Below are 22,057 nucleotides of genomic sequence, written 5' to 3' on the forward strand. Positions count from 1 at the left end.
GAACAGCAGTTATATGTTTCTTCTCCCTTTTACCTCCACTATGATCTGCTGCTTCTGACTTTACAGAAGTGTATGTCTCTATATGTTCTCATTGTTGAATCTGTAAATGTCTAAGCAAAATAGTCATAATACAATATATAAATATAATTAAAAAAATGTAACGTCAACTAAGCGCTCACTGATTAATCCGCAATTGCCAAAAAAGACGTTTTGAATGTGAAGACATGGTGAAAAACTACCTTCCTAGCTTAACATGGCAAAAAAATACCATCGCGGGGAAAAAATGCACACTTCCAGGGAAAATATTTCAGCCCGATACAATCTGGTACTCACACCGGCACGGGAGAACGGGGAGAACGCACATGCAGCGTCATGTGACGTCACATCCGCAGCCCAGCGCGGGAAATTCGGGGCCGAATTGCAGCACATTTTGCAGCACACAGCCTGTTCAAGGCAAAGGAGAGATACACTAGAGGGATCATTCTTTTGGGTTTGGAACGCTTCATCTGACATTATTACTAGAAAACTTAAAATGTATACGGATTTTTTTCATAAATCTTGCCACAATCCGGCCTCAAGCTCCTTTAACGCACCATTTCAAATCAACTGAATGAAGTTGATGTCAAAATTAGAAGTTGATGACATTTCTGGCATCTGTGGCTCTTCAGCTCACACGGTGGTCAGAAAGACACATCATTACCAGAACGTCTAAATACTGTGAAGAAGAAAAAGTAGAAGTGAGTCTCAGTGGTCTAAGAGTCAAAAGAAGACGGGACAAAAGAAACACTAAATAATTGCCTCTTAAAAGCTTTAAATCTGCTTTCACATAACGTATTCTTGTTCCGTGTCTTTCAATAGATGAAACTACAATAAAGGGTGCATATTATTGCTAAAATCGCATGAGAACGACAATCCTTTAAGATCATACTCATCAAGCCTTCGTCAGCTGGCTGGATGGGAATGAAGCTCCTGAGACGTTATTAGAGCCACACAGTGAAGTCACATAAAATCATATTTTAATATACACAAATTATGCTCAAACAATAAAAATAAGGACAAGACATTTTCCAAGTATCACTACTGCTGTGTTTTACCTCTCTCTTCTGAGAATTAATATAAAGTAATGCCCTGTATAATTTGCTGGATGTCATCCCAGTCAGATTTGTCATGAAATGAAACCAAATCTCAAGCTTTAAGTGGAACATTGTTTGTTTAATTTGGTTACTATTCATTTAAAAAAGCAAACAAAGATAATCTAATGGTACCATCTGTGAAATAAAGACTGGACTTAAAGTAACTCTTCACTGCAGCATTACAAAGTGTCAGCGAGGACATATCACAAATGAGGATGGTTAAGAGCTCTATTGTCAATTTAGCCGGAAACATTAGGAGAAGCTCTGTCATGATCTCCCAGCTCATGCTGCATCTAAATCACAAAGCTTTATGCACAAACTGTATACACATAACAAAGGAATAAAAACTACACCCCAGAATATTCTAGGAGCTGTAAAAAACTCAAGCAACAAATTGCATCTGGGTGCAAACTTACAGCAGAATGGACAAAGTGTGCACTGCCTCACACAGGCCAAATGTAAAACAATGCTGGTCAGGCGCACCAGCACCCACATGGATGTGACAACTGGTGATGACTGAGATGATGGTGCTCAATTAAATTCATCATCATCAGGATTATTCAGCAGTCAGTAATCCATGAGTGATTTCAGTGCAACCAATTGCAGCAATCTGGTAATTTTGCTGTGGTTTAATGTGTGAAAGTGGGTCAGTAAATCAGTAAAACATAAAAGCCTGAAAGCTTATTTAATCCAACTGATAATTAAAACGTGTGTGGAAAACTTTGTAACCAACTGCCAAGATCAAATGTCAGGGAATTTAGAAAGATGATTGGACAATTACAGCCATATTATATATATATACATATATATACATATTTTATATATATTTTTTGTATTTTTTATATATTTTTTATTTCTGACTTTTCAGTCTTTTTACCCCTCCCCTGCATGTGTGTGCTAAGTGTACTGCTGGCAACAAAAATAAGTTTCCCCACTGAGGGAGAAAATAAAGGATATCTTATCTTATCTTATCTTATCTTATATTATAGTCAAATTTCACTTCATGAAAAGTACGGAAACATTTGGGAGACTGTCTCCATGTTCATCTCACGAATATGCCTAGAAGCTTGTGTTCACATACCAACAATTCTCTCCACAGATCAATTAGAAATAAAAAAACATGTTTTGTCCACATACTCATCTTATCTTTATTTGCTGTAAAAGCCCTCTTATTTTCAGAAGGAAAGTAATATCCTTTTTTATTTGTACCATCTGTGTAAAGCAGCACATCAAAAGTGGGAGCTTTATTTAATAGTAGATGCCAAACGGAGGTCTGTTTTAAATGACGGGGCAGATGATGATGATCCTGCTTAGGGACTTGGTCTCTTCTGCCTGCAGACAGAGGTGGGATTTGGAAGTTGCTCTAGAAGTTCAGAGGTGCCGTTAAGGACTGTTTTCTGATGCTAACACCCAGCCATAAAAGTTAATCCCAGTAATCTGACACACTTCCTACGACCAAATGACAGAACAACAGGTGTTCTCATTCACAAAGAAAGAAAGAAATAACTGTCTGAGTCTTCAATTCCATTAAAAGCTCCTGCTAATCTCCCATTAAGCACATATGATACAACTCCACCCACCAAAATACCACTGTCAAACGTCTGAATGCAGATTTAACAACAGGACCTAATGCCCTTTAGGACATTCACTTCTTCCTATTAATTTGTCACATCTGTATTCGTCTGAATGGCTGGGTGTGCAGAAAGTTATGCTGAATGTTCTTTACAGCATTTTGGTCTCATTTGTGCTGGAACAGCAGATTCTCCTCTATTTCTGACACATAACCAGCAGAGTGGTGAAGACAAACTGAGATGAAGAAGTGTTGGCAGCAACTAGGCTCTTCACTGTAACTGGAATAAAACCGTTACAGGAAAAACAAACAAAAAAGTCTGAATGAGTTTTCTTTTTACTTGCAAAAGACACAGCTGCTAACGATCTTACAATACGCTGCGAGTCATTTAGCATCTCACATGAGTTAGAAGAGTTTTAAATTACTGTTAATTATGCCTAGAGTTGGTAATTGCAAACGCATTTTGGTAAGCACATTTCGACAGGGCCTCAGCCAGGAGAGGCTGCACTGGAGATGCAGCAGCTGAAGCCACTACAAGCATGTGTTTGTTTATAAGGGTTGTCTCTGACATGGAACAACAATTTGTGCATTTTTCTGGATTCAGATTCCATGTGTTGACATTAACCAACACTAATGTTCAGCCATGACTGAAGTACAGAAATTAGACTTACTAGTCAAAGAAACATAAACATCTACCATCTAGTAGATGGTTTTAATTAATTTAAAGTACATAAAGTGATAAATGTGCTGTTTCTCAAAGACCTTATCAGAATTTTGCTAACACCAGCTCATCAATGGTTCTCAATACCATTCCTGTCAACTTCAAAATACCTCATCTTTACCTTTTTCTTTTGTGCTGCTCTAGAACTGATAAACGTAGTTCGATTTAGAGAACTTTGAGCTCTCTAAAGTAGGCTGATTGGGGATTTAAAATGTCCATAACTGTAGGATCCCTCGGATGGTCTTGTGTTGTGATAACCCTGGAACAAACATTCCAGGAAGAAAGAGATTATTATTTTATAATATTATTATTATGACTAAAATATCAAGTCTAAGTTATAAAGTATCATCACACATCTCCATAAACTATGACTCAAAATTCCGATAACCATATGAATAAATGAAGTCACATGTTTTATGGTTATGTTATTGCTGTAAAAAGTTATATATCACCAACGTTACTACAGTGATAGAATAACAATACTAACGATAATGCGCTATCATAAACATTGCACATTTTTTACAGCCTAATAAAACTATCTCACAATGAATAAAGATAAATTAGAATCCCTATAATGTTTCTAACAATGAGGCTTTGGCTTCATTATGGTATATACTCAACTTCAGTTCATTAGGATGTAAATGACAAACACCTCCTCCTGCAGGAGTTCAAGATCTGAGCAAGCAAAGAGGAGCAACCACAACACGCAGTTTCTGGCACTGTGTTTAACTGGACACCACATGGACTTAATGTTCATCTTAATTTCTTCCCCAACTCAGATAAAAACAAGCCTATCTGAAGTTCACATTCCCTTCCACAAATATCTTACTAAATAAAGAATCAGCATAATTGATACTGATTATGCTGAGGAAGTTTCAGTAGTAGTGTGAACGTCTAGAAAGTACTGATACATGTTTGTAAAATGTGAAATTTCATAGTCATTCAATAGGAGGGGGGAAATGTGCCCAAGAGATGCACTGCAATACCAGAACAATCTGAACTGTGTTTAATCCATTACAGATGGCTGATTGTCATGGGCAATCAAATCAAGGGGTTTCATATGTGCTAAACACATGTAAATAAACTCAACAACAAATAGTCTCATATTAAAACCTGGTACCTCAGTCAGGAAAGCTTATAAATCTAGAAGCATTAAAGTTAACAACAAAACCCTGTGGTTTTTGCTACACTGTCGTCCTGGGCCCCACAGATTTAAAAAAAAAAAAAAAAAAAAAAAAAGCTGCAGAAAATGCTGACCATTCAGATTTCGATCGGATATAAGCATTACAGGAGAAACATGGATGTTATCCCACCTCTGGTTGCTCAGTTATTCCACTTCCTGCACTATAATCCCTTTATCTAAAGCAAGTTAGGGCTCAATAAAGACAGCATGCAATCAGGAAGTGAACAAGGCTCATCTCATGAGATGAAACTCTCAGAGGATACATTTCCCCCAAGCAGGAGTTGTCCTTTGCCAAGAGACAAACAAATCTCCACCAATGCATGGTTTGAGCTCCTTGGAGACACACAGAGAAATCTAATCCAATTTCAGAAAAACAGAAAAATGCACTGCAGTTAGTCTTTAAACTGTACATATAAAGTTTAAAGAAATATGTATGGTTTTTCATTTTTTAAGAACTGAGATTAACATATGAAATATATTCTCTCTCCTGGGTAAAAAATATGACTGGTCATACAAACACTACCTTTTGCAGCTCCAAACACATCAGAGCTAGGAGGGACACTTTTGAATCCAACATAGCATTTCCCGAAATGCATGGTGGGAATTAAGGTGATAAATAATGCAGATTGTCATGATGGATTAGTCTAATCTTAATGCAGCTGCTCTGAATTGATTGTTCTGCAACAGGAAGAGAGGTGAGAGGCTTTTAGGGAAATCCGAAATGCCAACACACTTTACGTCCAATGCTGTTCAGACCCCAGCTGTTAGTTAACAGCTGCAGTTTGGATTTTATAAATGTTATTCTGTTTGGATTTTAGTTTTTCCCGTATACTTGAATGTCCATGTCAAGACAGAGGGATCTGCTTCAGATCACCTAGACATTGATTTAGAGCAAACTTAAAGTCTATCCAGTGTTTCCCCTAAGATTTCACATTAGGCAGTTTAGCTTGTGGTGGCAGGTAAACACATACATTATATACAGTATATACCGGTGTATGTATATATATATATATATATATATATATATATATATATATATATATATATATATATACATATATATATATATATACATACATATATACATATATACATACACACACACACATATATTAGGGCTGTCAGTTTAGCGCGTTAATTAGATTAATTAATTACACGGCTAATTAACGCGTTATGAAAATTAATGCAATTAATTATGAGTGGAAAAATGCACAAGCATTTGAAATTTGACCCATTGAGAGACCCGTAGGCCACTTGGCAGTGGCTGGTCACCTCCCACCTGCGTTGCTAGTCAATCAAACAAAGCAGGGTGACAGACATGGACGCGACTCAGGGGGGCGAGGTGAGCAAATCTTTGCTAGGGCCTTTGAACGGCAAGTTTATGTATAAAAATAAAGAAGACGGGACTATCAACAAGAACGCGGTGATTTGTACATTTTGTAAAAAATAATTTTCCTATCACCGGAGCTGCTCCAGCCTGAATTATCATTTAAACAATAAACATGTCCGGACAAGTTCCACTGTAAACGTTACAGGTACTAGTGCTAGCGTGAGCTCACTTCACCAACCCACGCTTGAAGAATCTGGGAAACGAATGAGCAAAGCCACGAGAGAAAAACTGACAAACTCAATCGCAAAGTGTGTTGCTGATTGCAGGCCAATTTCAATCGTGGAAGACGAAAGCCTCAAGGAGGAATGGTGTCATGACCAAACCGTATTAAAACCAGTCCCCCAGGCCAACGAACACAGATGCACGACCAACTGAACAGGAAGTTATTTTTTAATTTATGAAACACACTTCACCAATAGAAATGTGGATTTCAAATCTTCTCTTCTTAGTGTATTCAATTGATTAGTCATGCACTGCAATTTTGTAATGTCCTAGAAATCAAATTCGATAACATGCGATTAATTAGATTAATTAATTATAAATCCTGTAATTAATTAGATCCATTTTTTTGAATCGCCTGACGGCACTAAAATATATATATATATTACACATATACACACACACACACACACACACACACACACACACACACACACACACATACATACAAAAATAACGAAACCCAACACATTGCCGAACACAAATATTTATCTGGGTGTGACTGTAGAAGCAAAGTGTGACACATTGTGTACAGAGAGCATAAGTGTTTATATAATAAATAATGCTGTATGACACTGTGTGACAAAGGAACATACTGTAAAGAGCTTTGTATCACGTCTATATTGTCAAAAAGGTAGAGTATACATTTGGACCATATACAACATACATCAATATATTTATTTGCTATTGCAGCATCACATGCTAAGATATTTAGTGGGCTACATTAAAGAATAAAAATCTAAATAAATTGCTTACCAATCAAAGAAACAAAGCATTTCTTGTGTGCTTGCTCATCCCAGCATTAACCCTCTGTCTAGTCAGGATGGATAGTTTAGTAAGTAAATAAAGCCTTTATTGTCATTGTACATCCAGTAAACAACGAGATTGGAAGCTCTCCATTTGGTGCATTGGCATGAGATAAAAAAAAAAAAACTTGAATAGCAGGATAAAAAATAGAATACAATTTAAATGACAAAGTAAAAAGAACATATGTATACATACAATTTGTGAGGAACATTTGCACATGGTTTCACAGGAGCTTAGCTTAGCTTCATAAGGAATATTTTGGAGCGCTAAGTGGGACGATATAATGACTGTTTTGTTTGGATTTTTGTCCTTTGTGGACGAAATGTCTCTTCTGATGCCTCCATGTCACCAATGTGGTTTTAAAGTTAAAAGAAGAACAATGAAGATGGGCTGAGATCTGCTTTTGAGAGTGATAAATGGAGGGACTGTCCTCCTGCTGCTCTGGTTTGGTAGGGGATTTCTGCATTTCACCAACAATTCACAGTCTAATCAAAGCAGATGCCTATTTTAATACTTTTGACATGACAGAGAGTACGTGACCTATAATTCAATGCATAAAAAAATGCCATCTATGTATTATCTTTTCCCATCCATCCATCCATCATCCCCCTTCTTCATATTCCGGGTCATGGAGGTCTGCTGGAGCCTATCTGAGATATCTTCAGGTGAAAGGTGTATCAAACACTTTCCATGTAAATGCAGACAGAGTAACAAATTATGCTGCTTAAGCTGCTCCCGCTCTGTGAGAACATGGATGAAATTTTGGTCTCTTTAATGTACTTCTCGCAGAAGAGCTCACTGCTTTGTTTTGGGCTTTTTTGTGCCGGTTCAGACAAAATGTATGACAAAAAGAAAGCTAAGAGTTGTTTGAAACATTTTCTATGCTTAACATGAGGTCAGTGCAGGAAGCCTTTTACAGTTGGGTCCATTTCAAAGTCAACAAAGAGCAAAAAAGTTTGAAACGGGTCAATACAACAGCGAGATTTACCAACTTATAATCAACGTGTTTCTGCGTGTTTCTGCGCATCGTCGCAGGATCGAGACGCACATTTTGATGTATAACACACCTGGGTACACGTTACAGTTCGGGAGAAGCGGCTGAAGAAATGGCATAAATTGCGCCAAAATTACACGATTAATTCAAAATGGCCGACTTCCTGTTCGGTTTAGGCCATGGCCATGGTGTACCGATTTTCGTGCATGTACGTCAAACCGTATTGTGGGGCTTGAGGCACGAAGTTTTCTAGGGGGCGCTGTTGAGCCATTAGGCCACGCCCATTATAGCAAACCATTAAATATCACATTTTTCACCAGGCCTGGCTTGAGTGCAAAATTTGGTGACTTTTGGGGCACGTTTAGGGGGGCAAAAAGGCCCTCATTTCGTCAGAAGAAGGAGGGAAAAAAAAAAACGAGGAAAAAAAAAAATTCCTACAGATACAATAGGGCCTTCGCACTGTCAGTGCTCAGGCCCTATTTAATCCACGAGACACATCCGTGGGTGAAATAACAGGCCCTTAACAGGTTGAGTTTGGGATGTGGTTGGTTGGTTTTAACCCAATTCTCCCAAGAATGATTAAAAAGCCTCTGCTCCAAGATGCATCCATGACCATAAACATTCTTTCATGGTGCACGTATTTTGATATTTTAGATTGATTTAAAGAAAGTCATAAAGACCCAGAACCACCAATATGGCATGGTTGTGCTGGCTGAATATCTTGAGGGTCCTCTATATTTTCCTGGAGATCTTCTGAACATCTACATGACACATGTCACCAGATAAAGCCCTTATGTAATACATATGTGGCTATGTATAAAAACAGAGCCAGTGTAATGCATAGCAGTGTATATCTTCAGGGGAGCGAAGAGCTTCTCTAAATATAGCCCCTGCTGAACTCTGCCCCCATCACTCTCCATCTCATAACCCCCCACACACACACACGCACACTTGTGACATGATGCGTCTGCCATGTTAAACTCCATTCATGTCTGTTTAACCGTGAACTAGAACAGAATCAGAATTGTGGTTTAGGATATTTATCATATAACCACAATCACGCGTAAAAAAAAAAAAGAACCAACTTATCAACAGGACTTAGAGGAGGTGGGGATATGTGAGTTTATTTTTGTGCTATAAGAAAATAAAAACAGAAAACATATCTAGAAAAGTGGTGCCCCAATATTCGGGGTAAATGGCACATCAGGGGTCTGTCTCCTTACAAAGGACAATCAAGAGAACAAGTATAAACACAGATGAAAGAACACACAGACAGCTGGAAGCCTATTTACTGCAAAAAAATAAATAAATCAGCTGTTATCAAAGCTGTTTGCAATGAATCTGCGTCTTTGTTACAGGTGTACCGCTGCTGCAGAAAAAAGGGACAGGCAATGAAGGTACAAACAAAAGCAGGGCGCTACAGGAGCAGAGATAAAGCAACAGATGTTAGAAGATGGTCCTGGTTCCACAGCTGACTGGGGGGGGGTCCCGGACCACGGGGGTTTCATTTGTCCGTGATAAACTATTTTATCTCACGGTCTCTTCCAAACCAATATCATAGAGAATGGAAAACTGTTTTAGACTTTGATGGTTACATTATTAGTGTGACTAATTTAAAGAGGGGAAAAATGAATGAATGAATTAATGAATGAGTCTTTTGTTTTTATTCAAAACCGAAACCATCGAAACCATTACGATAACAAAACAACAAAATAAAAATGAATGCACCCACATATGGAACACGGATTCATTCAAAATTAAATAAATAAATAAGTAAATACTTAAATTATGAAATATTCAATTAAATAAATTAATATGACAATTGAAATAAATACCAAATGAATTAATAAAATCTTTATTTTTTAAAAGACAACTTTTTTATTTCATGACAAATGATTTCTTATTGGGATATTTATTTATTTCATTACACTTTTATTTTGTAATGCCACGTTTACGTATTACATTTCATGGCTCTTTTATTTCATGTACTTATATTCAAATGAGGGGGCATGGTTTTGTATGTGGGTGTGGCCAGCCGTGACTTTCAGCAGATCCTCATTAGAGAGAAACCCGATTAAAAACATCAACAAAATCCCTAAATCCCTTTCCATGTCCACTGTTACCAACTCCGTTTATCCTGACTGCAGGCCAATGGCGCGCCATCGAATCAGTTTTGTAATTATTAAATGAATCGTCGAATATTATTGTTCAGCGACGATGGGCCAGTGCAAGATCAACCAGCAGCTTTGCGGATGCGTGATTTATTTTCTTTCACGTTTGCGTCCGAAAGTCTTCAATAATACCCGAAAAACGTCACTAGATTAGCTACTCGTTGCCTTTTGAAATTTACCCGAGGAGTCAGATAATAAATTAATGACCTCAAATGCGGTGGATGGTTCTTTATCCTTTAGAATCGGAAACCAACATCGACTTTGTGGACCGTGTTGTCGCTATATTTAGTACGTTTTCAGATCCTTCATAACCACAAGCCAGTTTGAAGAAAAAATCGTGTCAACATAATGTGACCACTATGACAAGGGTGTTGAACTATATGTGACTACTCTCAAAACACTAAGCATCCTTGAGGAAGCCACAGTATACTACTGGACGTAGGAAGAAAAAAAAAAAAAACATTTTTTTCATTACATTTTAAAAGTTTGATTAAAGATATCAAACACTGAATAACCATCAAAAACAGAAGCAATTAAAAAAAGAAAAGCACAAAAAAGGCTTGAATCATCAAAAGGCCAGCTATAATGTGTGAATGTGTCCAGATGGTTACATTTATTGAAAATGTTTTATTCCCATTCTTATTATATTCATGCAATCTGTAACATGAGTAATCAGTCTCAATCTTGAAGGGTTCCTTTGCAACACCAATGCTCATTAACTTTTACTACCATCAGAGAAATTGAAAAAGCCTCAGGTAAAATCTAGTCAAAAATAACCTGCCAATAAACCATTAAGCAACTCTGAGGTCATTCAAAAAAAAAATCATTATGCCGTCAAGAATCCATAAACTTCAGCGCCAATCCCCCAGTGGTCTCTATGAGCATTAGTGTGCTGAGCAGAAAATGGGACTTCAAACGCTCCATCAGGAAATATCTTTCTCCCGGGACAGACAGAAGGATGAGGAAGCCTTCAGGTGCTCTCACATCCACTTACATTACCTGTCTCAGAGACAAGTAATGTCAAATAAACCTTCAAATAAGCCTTCTAAGGCAAATTACCTCAGATGATGGGAAATGTCTGTCATACGAACGAGGGGGTTTACCAGCATAATGCTAAACTGATTTTGCATTTACTGTCATTTTAGGCAGAAACTATAAAGAACATGGATGTCCAATAAAAAGTGTTTAAAGTTGCTGCTTCAAACCAGTTCTAAAAGAGTTAAACGGACTAAAGACAAGTTTCAAATAAAACTGCACAAAGGAACAATAATACTGTAGGACACAGCTAATATGGCGGTAATTAGCCTGCCATCATCAGAGAACTGTGCAAATCCAAAACAGTCTCAAACCTCTCTGTTTGTGGTCTATTCCCATGGGACACACTACCAACAGATACAGAACAAGTGGATGGACCAGTCAGAGCCACAAAGCATATCATATTAACTCTAAAATCCTGCAGCATGACATAAATATACCAACCAGTTCCTTTAAGGTTGACACAATAGTAGATCTAAAATACAGCTTTACTACAGCAGCGCCTCTCCGGCTTGTCTAATGTAAACGTCACGTGTTAAATACGGGCTATATTAGATAAACAATGACTGTCCCGGCCCAGGCGAGACTGGGAGGAAATCTGTTTTCACAGGAAGGAAACCAGATGCATTTTGCCAGAGCAAACGAAAGATAAGCTTTTAAATTCATCTCTTAAACTGGTTGATGATGGAATTATAATACCATCTATGTTTTCTGAAAAACTCCATTTGCAACTAAAAACCTGGCAGCACAATGTTGGCCAAGAAGTGAATATTATACATGAATATCAAAGATAAAACACAGATCTCTTGACAAGAGTTGACTCAGGCGCCCATCTGACTAAATATGAATCAGGTCACAGAACCGGATTAACTCATGGATTAAACCTTGATAAATACAACTTCTCATAAAAGAAACACAAAAATAGAGAGAAATATTTTGTCTACCGCTACGACCCAACTTCCAGGCTCTCCAGAGGCGGCGTGATCTTAAACTCTGAACGATAAACCAGCTGAGTGACATGCGAACAAATAAGGAGGCTGTAATATATTATGACATTATCTAAATGCACGCACAAAGGCGCCCGCTGAGCCCTTGAAATGAGACTCCACAGGATCGCTAAACCATGAGACAACAAACAGAGTTTACAGAGCAGATACCGTCTACAAAAGTGGTCACTGATGAAATTATTTGTTTCCACAACATCAACTTTGTTGCAGCATTTTATTTCAAGTATCAGGTTGAGAGCTTGGATTTCTCTTTCTTTTTCTCTTTTTTTTTTTTAACTTGTCTGTGGTCAGGATAACACAATAAGTGAATGCTTCGCATGTGTTACACAGTGAAGAAGATCTACGTGCTCTCATACACTTGTTGATCGTGCAGTACCACTTTTAAAACAGCATTTAATTTAGTCATTTCAGTTATCAGTTAATCTGCCGCTATTTTCTGCCACTGCTTTATGGATTAATTATTAGCCATTTGCAAGGTCATGACATATTCAAAAATTAAAATTTTATTTTTATTAAATTATATTTTTAGAAATATAATTAGTCTATACAAATAGTAAAATAACTAATTATTACATTTGGAGATGCTTACCTACATCCTCTAAGATACTCTATATTTATTGTAAACCAACAGCTTTAAAAGGTATTGTGACATGAAAAACACATTTTTCTTGATTTTTTGTGTTTTGTTGGGTGTCTTGACATCAATTACACCCAAAAAACAACGAACTTTTAACATTCAGTGTATTGTGTGCTTTCTGGGATTTTCCGCATAACTGTGCAAAAACGGCGCACCTGGTTTGGTGGCGGGCCGTGACGTCAGGGCCCGCTAAATCACCGCCCCCTCCACCCAGCTCCCTGCCTCCTCTCCTCTCCAGCGCACCATAAAGGCTGATTTATGGTTCCGCGTTACACCGACGCAGAGCCTACGGCGTAGGGTTACGTGGCGACGCGCACCGTACGCTGAACCCTACGGCGTAGGCTCTGCGTCGATTTAACGCGGAACCATAAATAAGGCTTAACACGGAGCTGTTTAGAGCCCCCTCTGTTCTCATCACCGGAGGAAAACTGCTAAGAAGACCCGCGGCCACTGACTGGACTTAAGATAAGGGGACATTGCTGCTTGCATGCCTTTATTTTTATGATTGTTTGCTGTGGACTGTCTGCTTCGCCCTGCTGCTTTTCCGTGCATGCTTCGCCTGTCGCTCCCGGCTTAACTCTCTGACGCCGCTGTGAGCGTATGGCTCGCGGGGAGCTGCGGTCCCGGTCCTCTGGTCCCGGTTGGACTTCATCCCCGGGCTGTAGTCGCCCTGTCCGGGCTGTGTGTCGGTGTTTGTGGTTCGGTGTGCGCGCGTGTGTGTGGAGACGCCGGCAGAAGTGTGTAGCGGTTGGTTGGAGGAGGAGCGGAGCAATGATTGACAGGAAAGGGGAAAAAGGAAGCGTTTTTCACGGCGCAAAAAAACACCGTCATAAAAAGCCAGGAATGGAGTACTAGAGTGAAGTTTTTCTTGTTACACTCTTTTAGACACATTTGAGGGAGACTTTTAATAGTGTTAAAAGCATGTTAAAAATGATGTCACAATACCTTTAAAGGGGACCTATTATGAAAAACAAGTTTTTTCTTGCTTTAACATATATAAAGTGGTCTCCCCTCACCCTGCCAACTCAGAGAAGGAGGAAAGCAACCAAATTCTGCAGGGTCTGTACAGCCGCTCGGATGAGCCATCCAGTGTCATGTGACTTCTACGAGCCGTTCAGATTCTGCTCTTGTCGTGATGTCACGACAGGAGCAGAGGTTTGGCATCCGCTGCGTGAAACCACGCCCACAACTAACTCCGCCGGCCGGAGCGTCCGCCATTGTTTCGAAGCGGTGAATCGTGTGGCTGTTTGAACAACGAGGCACAGTAAAAATTAGGTTTTGCATGGACATTTACCCTCATAAAAGGATCAGTACCAACAGTACGGACCCGGCAACTGCACATGAGTCAGCGGTAAGTGACGTTATTTTTTATGTTATTTATATTGGTGTACAAGTATGATCTTTGCATGGGCTAAGTATTTAGCTTAGCTCCGGAGCACCGGGGCCACTCACCGGACCGGACCGGTGAGTGGCCCCGGTGGCTCCAGTGTTCCCCTAACGGAGCCACTCACCTGTTAGGTAACACCGGAGCTCTATTAGTAATACATTTTTCTTCTGTCTATGGTTTCAGATCTTCCAAGCAATGCACCTGAAGCTGTTCAACGACACATTCAGAAGACGCACGGTCCTTCCTTGAGCCAGCAATAGTGCATACATGTTATTTATATACAACTTTTTAACAATAAAGTTGTCATTTGTGAACATTCAGTGTTGTGATTTCTTTACAGTTAACATGATTCATTTGTCTTGTAACATAAGAAATTAAATGATAAGGAATCGGAGTAAAGAACTGTGGTGTACCTGTTTAGAATTCAATTAAATCTTCTTGTGTGAATTAGTGTGAAGACGAGGTGACCCGTTCCCCCTTCAGGTACCGGTAACTAAAGGCTGATTTATGGTTCCGCGTTACACCAACGCAGAGCCTACGGCGTAGGGTACGCGTCGATTTAACGCAGAACCGTAATTCAGGCTTTAAGATCCCAGGGAGTCGTTTACACCGTGTCATAACTGCATGCGAGCGTCCGACTATCGCGTCGAGCTGCGTGACATCGGACGCTCTCTGTCCATACTGAAACCGTTAAACCTGCGGCCAGTTAGGACAGTCCAATACAAAAAAAATAAAGCAATGGAAATTATTTTGTCGCCGAAGCTTGCTTGCATCACATGGGACATGGTTTAATAGTGTACGCAGCCGCTGCTCTTCTGCCAGAGTGAGGCTTTGTTCCCTCCCCTGCTACACGTCATTCAGGCAGCCAATCAGCGCAGAGCCTCATTATCAGAATCCCTCATAGAGAAGGAGGTTAGAAGCGGTAAAAATAAAGACATGGCCCAGAGGCTGAATTTCTGATTTATGTAGAAAAAAACAATCAAAAGCTTGTTTTTAAGACATTCAAGTGTTTAGTTCAAAGCTACGAATCATAAATGTGGCATCCCAGCTGACAAAGCCCTGCCATATTTTGTTTTTCGTTTTCATAGATTTATTTCTAAATAATTTTTTCAAAGACAAATTGTGCATATAAAATGCACTTAAGGTATTCTACACCATTTTGTGGGATAAAACCTTTCAAATTTCTGCTCAGATCACTTTAAACTATGCTTGACGGTGAAATACAAAGCAGGACAGCCTATTCTTGGAAAAGGGACATTTGCAGGGTTGAAAATTAAATGTCACTCTAGTTATAGAAATGCCACTCTCCAGTTTATCACTTTGTCATTTTCCAGTAGTGACTGAGAGGCTCGCTGTCCCTGCTGGAGAATGCGACCCTCGTTTTATGGGATCTTACGTTTAATATTTGATGGCAGAGCAGGTGTTATAAAGCAGGGACCTTTCTCTCTTTGAATAGCCGCATCGCCTCCAATCACTCCCATCTTGATAAGATGGGATCATTAACAATGCAACAGGTCCCAAGCATGAACTTCATGATGGGGTGATAAGTAAGTTTTTTGAATGGTGACGTAAGCGCTGAATGTAGAGACAGAAAAAAACCTCCAGAGCATCTGTTTCTCTGATATGCTTTCTTTCTAGTGGCCCCAAGGTGTCACAGAAACAAAAAATACAGAACGAGAATGACAAATTTCCGAGAAAAAGCAGAAAAGAGTTCCGATAGTCACACTGACAATAACGTCAGGTTTTGCAAAAACATGTTTGACTATCAACACTCTGACACCCTGACTCATGACGGAGCCGAGCTTCAAGTAGGAAGGAAAAGGCCTCGGAGCAGGCTGCATCTCACTTCTGCGAGAGGAGATCACATGCACGTGTGGGCTGTTCGCGTTCATGCCCGAGAGGAAAAAACCAAAAACACATTTTCATTTCGACACGGGCTAATATGGATGTTCCCGTACAATTTAAGACATATGCCCCTTAAAGACACACGAACGTTAATAAGCATTTACAGTCAGCTGCCTGAGTAATGATTCAGTTACGACCTTTGCATGGCTCACTCTTCCTGACATTCTCAAGAGAGCTGATTCTGAATCACTGAGATTAAACTCCTTTCAAGAGGGAATGTTTATCTTTAACTTTCCAAAAGACTACTTTCTACACCAGTGAACCACTTGAACAGAAGTCCTTTCAATTAAATCATTCACTAGATGTAGAGTTTCCTTCTTTGACTCTTAAATCCCATGCAATCAGACATCTGAGGTTAAAGATTATTATTTGATAACGGGATCAAAGAACACATTCTTCATATACACCCATCAATGATCCCAACTGCCGCAAGAAAGAAAAGTAAAACATCTGAATGTTGAATACATAGTTGCAGAGCAATGACTGACACTGTAAATATATGCTGCGGGCCACTATTTGCGTAAAGTGTTTCTGCACATGGACATGATCAAACATACAAACTCTCAAGCATACATGTGTGATGTTTCATATCCTTTCATAGTCATTTACATTTCATAACACAATAATAATTCATCACTTAGCGGCGTGATGCAGGATGGAGAAGATCAGTTTCTCAGCATTTTTGAGGAAACAAAACCACATACATGCTTTAAAAAAACCCTCAATGCATTTTGGTGATAAACAGAACCTTCTTTTTTTTTTGCTGTTTCTGCTAAAGAAACTGTGTGTATGACTTACACTTCCTCTTTATTCTTCTTATCGCTTTCAATTTATGCCCCATGAATGTAAAATGGTCTAAACTGTCCCCCGACAGCCTTTAGTTAACATTACTGATACTAAAGTTTCTTCCAGCACACTGTGTCCTGCCATCAGACCAAGTTTTGCAATGCGAAAAAGAAATCTAAATACTATTGTACATCTAAACACCAGACAACAAAACCCAAGAAGCCGACACGCTCACAGATGACCCGAGCCTTCATTTATAACACTTGGCCACAAATATGCAGTAAATTTGCGCCTGGGTCTAAACTGCCAATTACTTGTTTTACTAAAACTTAACGACAAACAGTTGTCTGGGCAAAATGTTTTTAGCATCTGATTCATTATGAGAACAAAGTTAAACTTTTAGAAAGTTTCATGGTCCTAAAGAAAAGACCCAAATGTGACTGAAGTCCTTCATGTGTAAACATAGATGAGAAAGAAAAAGAAATGTTTAAAAATCAATTTGGAGCACACTCTTTATTTCTCACACACACACACACACACACACACACACACACACACACACACACACACACACACGCACACGCACACACACACGCACACGCACACGCACACGCACACGGACACGCACACGCACGCGCACGCGCACACACATATTTACATGAGTTTCTCCGTTACCTTGGCACTGGAATCCTTGTTTTCCAAAACCCCTGTAAAAAGAGAGGAGACTGAATGGAATAGTGTTCACTCTTTAAGCACACATACATTCATCTAAAAGGGACACAGTGCTGAAAACCACACACTCTTCTGAAAACCGAAGTGCCCCCTCTGTCAGTTTGAGCTCTCCGTCATCAGTTTTGACAGTGGACAGTAAGAGAGTCCACTGGAGTGACATCAAGCGTCGCTGAACTGAATAATGGGCTTGCGTCGCCTTGGAAACGCTCGTCCAACTTTTCAGGCACTGACGCAAGTGTCAGCCAATCAAACTGCAGCTACACATCTAGTGTTAGCCAATGACATCGTACATACAGAAATTTGAAGATAATTGGATAAGTAATCCATTGGTGTGATGAAAATGGATTACAAACACACACCATCAAAGTATAAGTGTTTGCGTGTTAGTTGCCACAACGGTCCCGTGGGGACCGCTGTGCAGTTCAGCAACACTTGATGTGCCCCTGTGCAAAAGTCAGTGGATAGTAGCACTGTTGATTCTCCAAACACACACGAGTGAGAGAGGGGAGTAAAGAAAACTCACCCTGGTCCACACCAGCTCCTAAAATTTCATGATTAAAATTCAAATGCTGAACACTGTGTAAAAAGCTAAGTATTCTTAGTTACACTGTGGAATATTTTGAGTACTTCACGACCAACTCATTATCTCGTGGCTGTAAGGCACGCATGTCAAACTCCTGTCCCTGTTTTATTTTGTTTTTCTTTTCCTTTCGTGGCCTGAAGGCAGATTTGTCTGTCACATCTCTGTGACACCTCTACAATAGTAATACGTTTAGAACTATTACAAATAGTTAAATCTAGAGGAAATCATGTACAATTGAAAGATATGTGTTCTTTTGTCTGGTGTCCCAAAATAAAACTAGTGGAAAGAGTCACAGGTTAATACAACTTTTAATCATGTCAAGCACAAGGTTTTTCCGGCCGGATGGTACACTTCTGTCAGACCATGTGGGTCGGAGAGAAATGCACACCGTGGTCATCGATCCCATCTATTTTATACTGAAAAGGGGGTGTTCCTGAATCTCATTGGAGGGAGTCAGCTACGGGAAAGAACCCCCGAACGTTGTTACTTCCAGCTCTACATTTCCTTTAACTGTCTCCCATCTGAGGTGTCAAACAGACCGCAGATCAGACCCCCCAATGCCGTTGTCTTCTCTCAACAAATTGTATGTGTATTGCTAATTAATTTAATTGGAAGAGCCAGATCAAGGGGAAATCACCTTAAGGTGTCACCTTTCCCCGGCTCCTCTCCAACAATAACATGTGTATTGTATTTAACTTCTAATCTAATTTCTGTCTACCCTTAACACCAGGGGTTGGCTCCATGTCTTAATCAATACAAGAGGTTTTGAATTCTTTGAGCTTTAACAATTTTATGAAATCCTAACACAATGAAATGAAACAAAAAAGTAGAAACATGTTAATAGTCTGGCATTTGCTGGAGAACCGGGCCTGTGACACCACCCATGCTATTAATGTGGTCCAGGACAAAAAGTGAGTCTGAGACCCCTGCTGTAAAGCGTCTAGGTCTCGCAGCTAAAAAATAAGCCCAAATCATCACCCCTGTGCTTGACCTGGTTTGTCGCATTTAGGCTGATTTTCTGTGTTTTGGTTTTTTCATGAAAAGTGGCACTGTGCTTCATGACAAACAAGCTGCATTTTGGTCTCATCTGTCCACTGGACAGCGTTCCAGAGGTCCTGTGGTTGTGTTCAGACGCAGCTCGGCTCACCTGAGCCGCGCTGTCCAGTTCTGCTTTAACAGCTGTAATCGTTCCTGTTAAGCCGTACGTGTCAAGTCTTTCTGTGAATGCGCCGCCGCCGAGCTGAGGACTGCAGCTCTCGGGTGTCTCTCAATCACTTGTTGTGAATTACCGTTCTCACACTGTGTTGTTTAGAAATGGCCTTACAACCAGGTTGATGCAAAAGGTGCTCACACCTGCGGATAATCAACTCATCAAATACATTTGATTAGCAGCACCTGTCGCCACGTCCCCTCGTCATTTTCATAGGAGCGGTGAAGTGCAGTACATACTTTTTCAGACACTATTAATTCCTGCTAATTAATTAACCCATTGTTACCTGCTTAGGGCCATTATTATTATTATTATTATTATTATTATTATTATTATTATTATTATTATTATATCCAAGATCATTTGGATCAGTTGAAGCACAAAAGCACACCTGCTATTGTAGTTAGGACAACGCTAATTAATCAGTGACAGATAAAACTGCAGATGTGCACCAGTGGATTTGGAGGTGTGTTTTCCACAGTCACATATAGATACTGGATTCAGGTGTAAACCTATATTTTGGCCATGTGGAAAATGTGTTTTTGATCAGTCGCTGTATCATGAAATAATCATCATCTTCAATAGCCCGCACGAAGAAGCTCTGGCCGACGTGTTCTCGTGAAAAATAACAACTCGCTTCTCTTTAAGTCTCCTGTCATGTTGAGCATGTTGTTTGCACTAAGGAGTGGTTGTCAGTAGGTAACAGGTGAGCATGTGAACCTGTTAATGATACCTGTGTCAACAACGAAAGGACCTGGAATGACACACCCACCTCCAACAGCAGAGGAGTGCAAACATGAGTGGAATTCCACCAAACTGTCTGCAAGTTCATTCACACTGACATCAAAACAAAAACATGCAACTATGAAGACTCAACAAAAGTTGAAAAAAAAAATAATAATAATCACAAATAGTAGTTTGAACATTGCTGTAATAATCTACATAGTAATCTACTGTGATCAGTTTTGATGAAGTGTTCAGAGATCTATGTTTTGTCATCTTTTCCTGTCATATTTCTGGCAGCCTGCCGCTAAATGGAAGTAAACATAGAAGCATAAGTGTGTCAGTGCAGGCCAGTGTGTGTCAACTGAAAAGCATGTGAAAGGTCTTATAGGGTAGATTACGGCCTTTTGAAGTTGGACTAATTATGAAAGGAACTTGCAGAATTTCCCTCAATAAATCTTGTTTCCTTGTTTCAGCTTCTGCATTTACAGTTTTATCCAGTTAGAGCGAGCCAATTTAATGCTTCGGCCGAGTAACAAGATTCAGATCTTATTACTCATCTAAATACTTTGACCAGGCCCAATCATAAGCAGCTGGATTGCAGTTGTGTGTACATCAGGAAAAAACCCTCTGAGAAGTGGGTTTTAGTTGATTCTAGCAGCTAGTGAGGGGGCTCTAACAAGGGGGTCCTGTCATCACTTTAATGCCACAAAAATGATTTATTTAATTTAACTGGGAATTTTCTTCTATGAAACGAGTTCAGTTGAGTTCAGTTCAGTTTTCATGATTCATCTGCTGCTTTTCCATTTGCAGAATTAATAGTTATTTCCAAGGCCACAGTAATAACACACAGCTGGCTAACTCCACCCATATGATAGTTGGAAAACATTGTAATATTGGGATCTTTAAGAGGAGCTCTCGGAAGAATACTGCCAGAGTTAGGGCACTCCTGTTTTCATAGTCTCAGTAAGTGAGACAGTCTTTCAAAAGTGCAGGGACTGGCGTTTTCGGAGGGGAAAGTAAATCTGAAGTTGTTACATCATTGAGGAGCGTTTGCTCGACTGAAGTTATCCGATATGCAACAGGCAGCAGTCAGGGGTGGAGGCTGCAGACTTACCAGATGAAGTCGGTGCAGTGGCTGCAGAAAGTCGGCTGCTTGAAGAATCTGGCAATGAATTTGTGGTCCTTGACTTCGAAGACGTTTTTCTGCCTCAAAGCGCCTCTCCGAGCGAACCTGTTCGCCGGGTCCGCGGTGACCGACTCGTTCAAACTTTTATCGGCCATGTCTCCTTAAGACACCAATCAATGCAGCAGCTTTTGTGGGCGATGTTTGAGTGGTTTTCGGTCCGTTTAGACGCGCTGCCCCCAGCTCGGAGCCAGCAGAGTGCGGTCTGCAGCGGAGACACTGTACTACTGTGTGAGGGCTTCCCCCGCCTGTGGCTGCAGCGCTGCTCCGGACTGACAGCCGCTCCGCCGTCAGCCAGCCGCGCAGAGCCATGCTGCTTCCGGGCCCAGCCTTCACAATAAGAGTCCGTCCTTCCCTGCTGTCATAAAAATATTTTAAAGGGGACCTATTATGGCAGGGGTCGGCAACCCAAAATGTTGAAAGAGCCATATTGGACCAAAAACACAAAAAACGAATATGTCTGGAGCCGCAAAAAATGAAAGGTCTTGTATAAACCTTAGAATGAAGACAAATGGTGAAAGGAGAAATGTCGAAAAAAAAGTCAAAATGTGGAGAAAAAAGTCCATATTTAGAGAAAAAAGTAAAAATGTTGAGATTAATGTTGAAGTACAATCTCGAGAAAAAAGTTCAAATGTTGAGATTAAAAAGGAAAGGAAAAAGGAAGAAAAAAAAGAGGAA

The 22,057-nt window shown here is 39.8% G+C and overlaps 1 protein-coding gene across 1 annotated transcript in view; it reads right to left on the reverse strand.

Annotated features, from left to right (window-relative positions):
- The window catches only part of prkcaa (protein kinase C, alpha, a), a 153,779-nt gene extending 132,137 nt beyond the window's left edge, over positions 1-21,642 (reverse strand). Inside the window, exons 1-2 of the mRNA XM_061722239.1 lie at positions 21,311-21,642; positions 17,621-17,652 (exon numbers count right to left, since the gene is read on the reverse strand). Coding sequence (XP_061578223.1) covers positions 17,621-17,652; positions 21,311-21,477 — 199 coding nt within the window. The 5' untranslated portion in view covers positions 21,478-21,642. The remainder of the gene's footprint in view (positions 1-17,620; positions 17,653-21,310) is intronic.
- Between the last annotated feature and the right edge of the window lie 415 nt (positions 21,643-22,057).

This window comes from Cololabis saira, chromosome 1 (genome assembly GCF_033807715.1).
Source record: "Cololabis saira isolate AMF1-May2022 chromosome 1, fColSai1.1, whole genome shotgun sequence".
Taxonomy (NCBI): domain Eukaryota; kingdom Metazoa; phylum Chordata; class Actinopteri; order Beloniformes; family Belonidae; genus Cololabis; species Cololabis saira.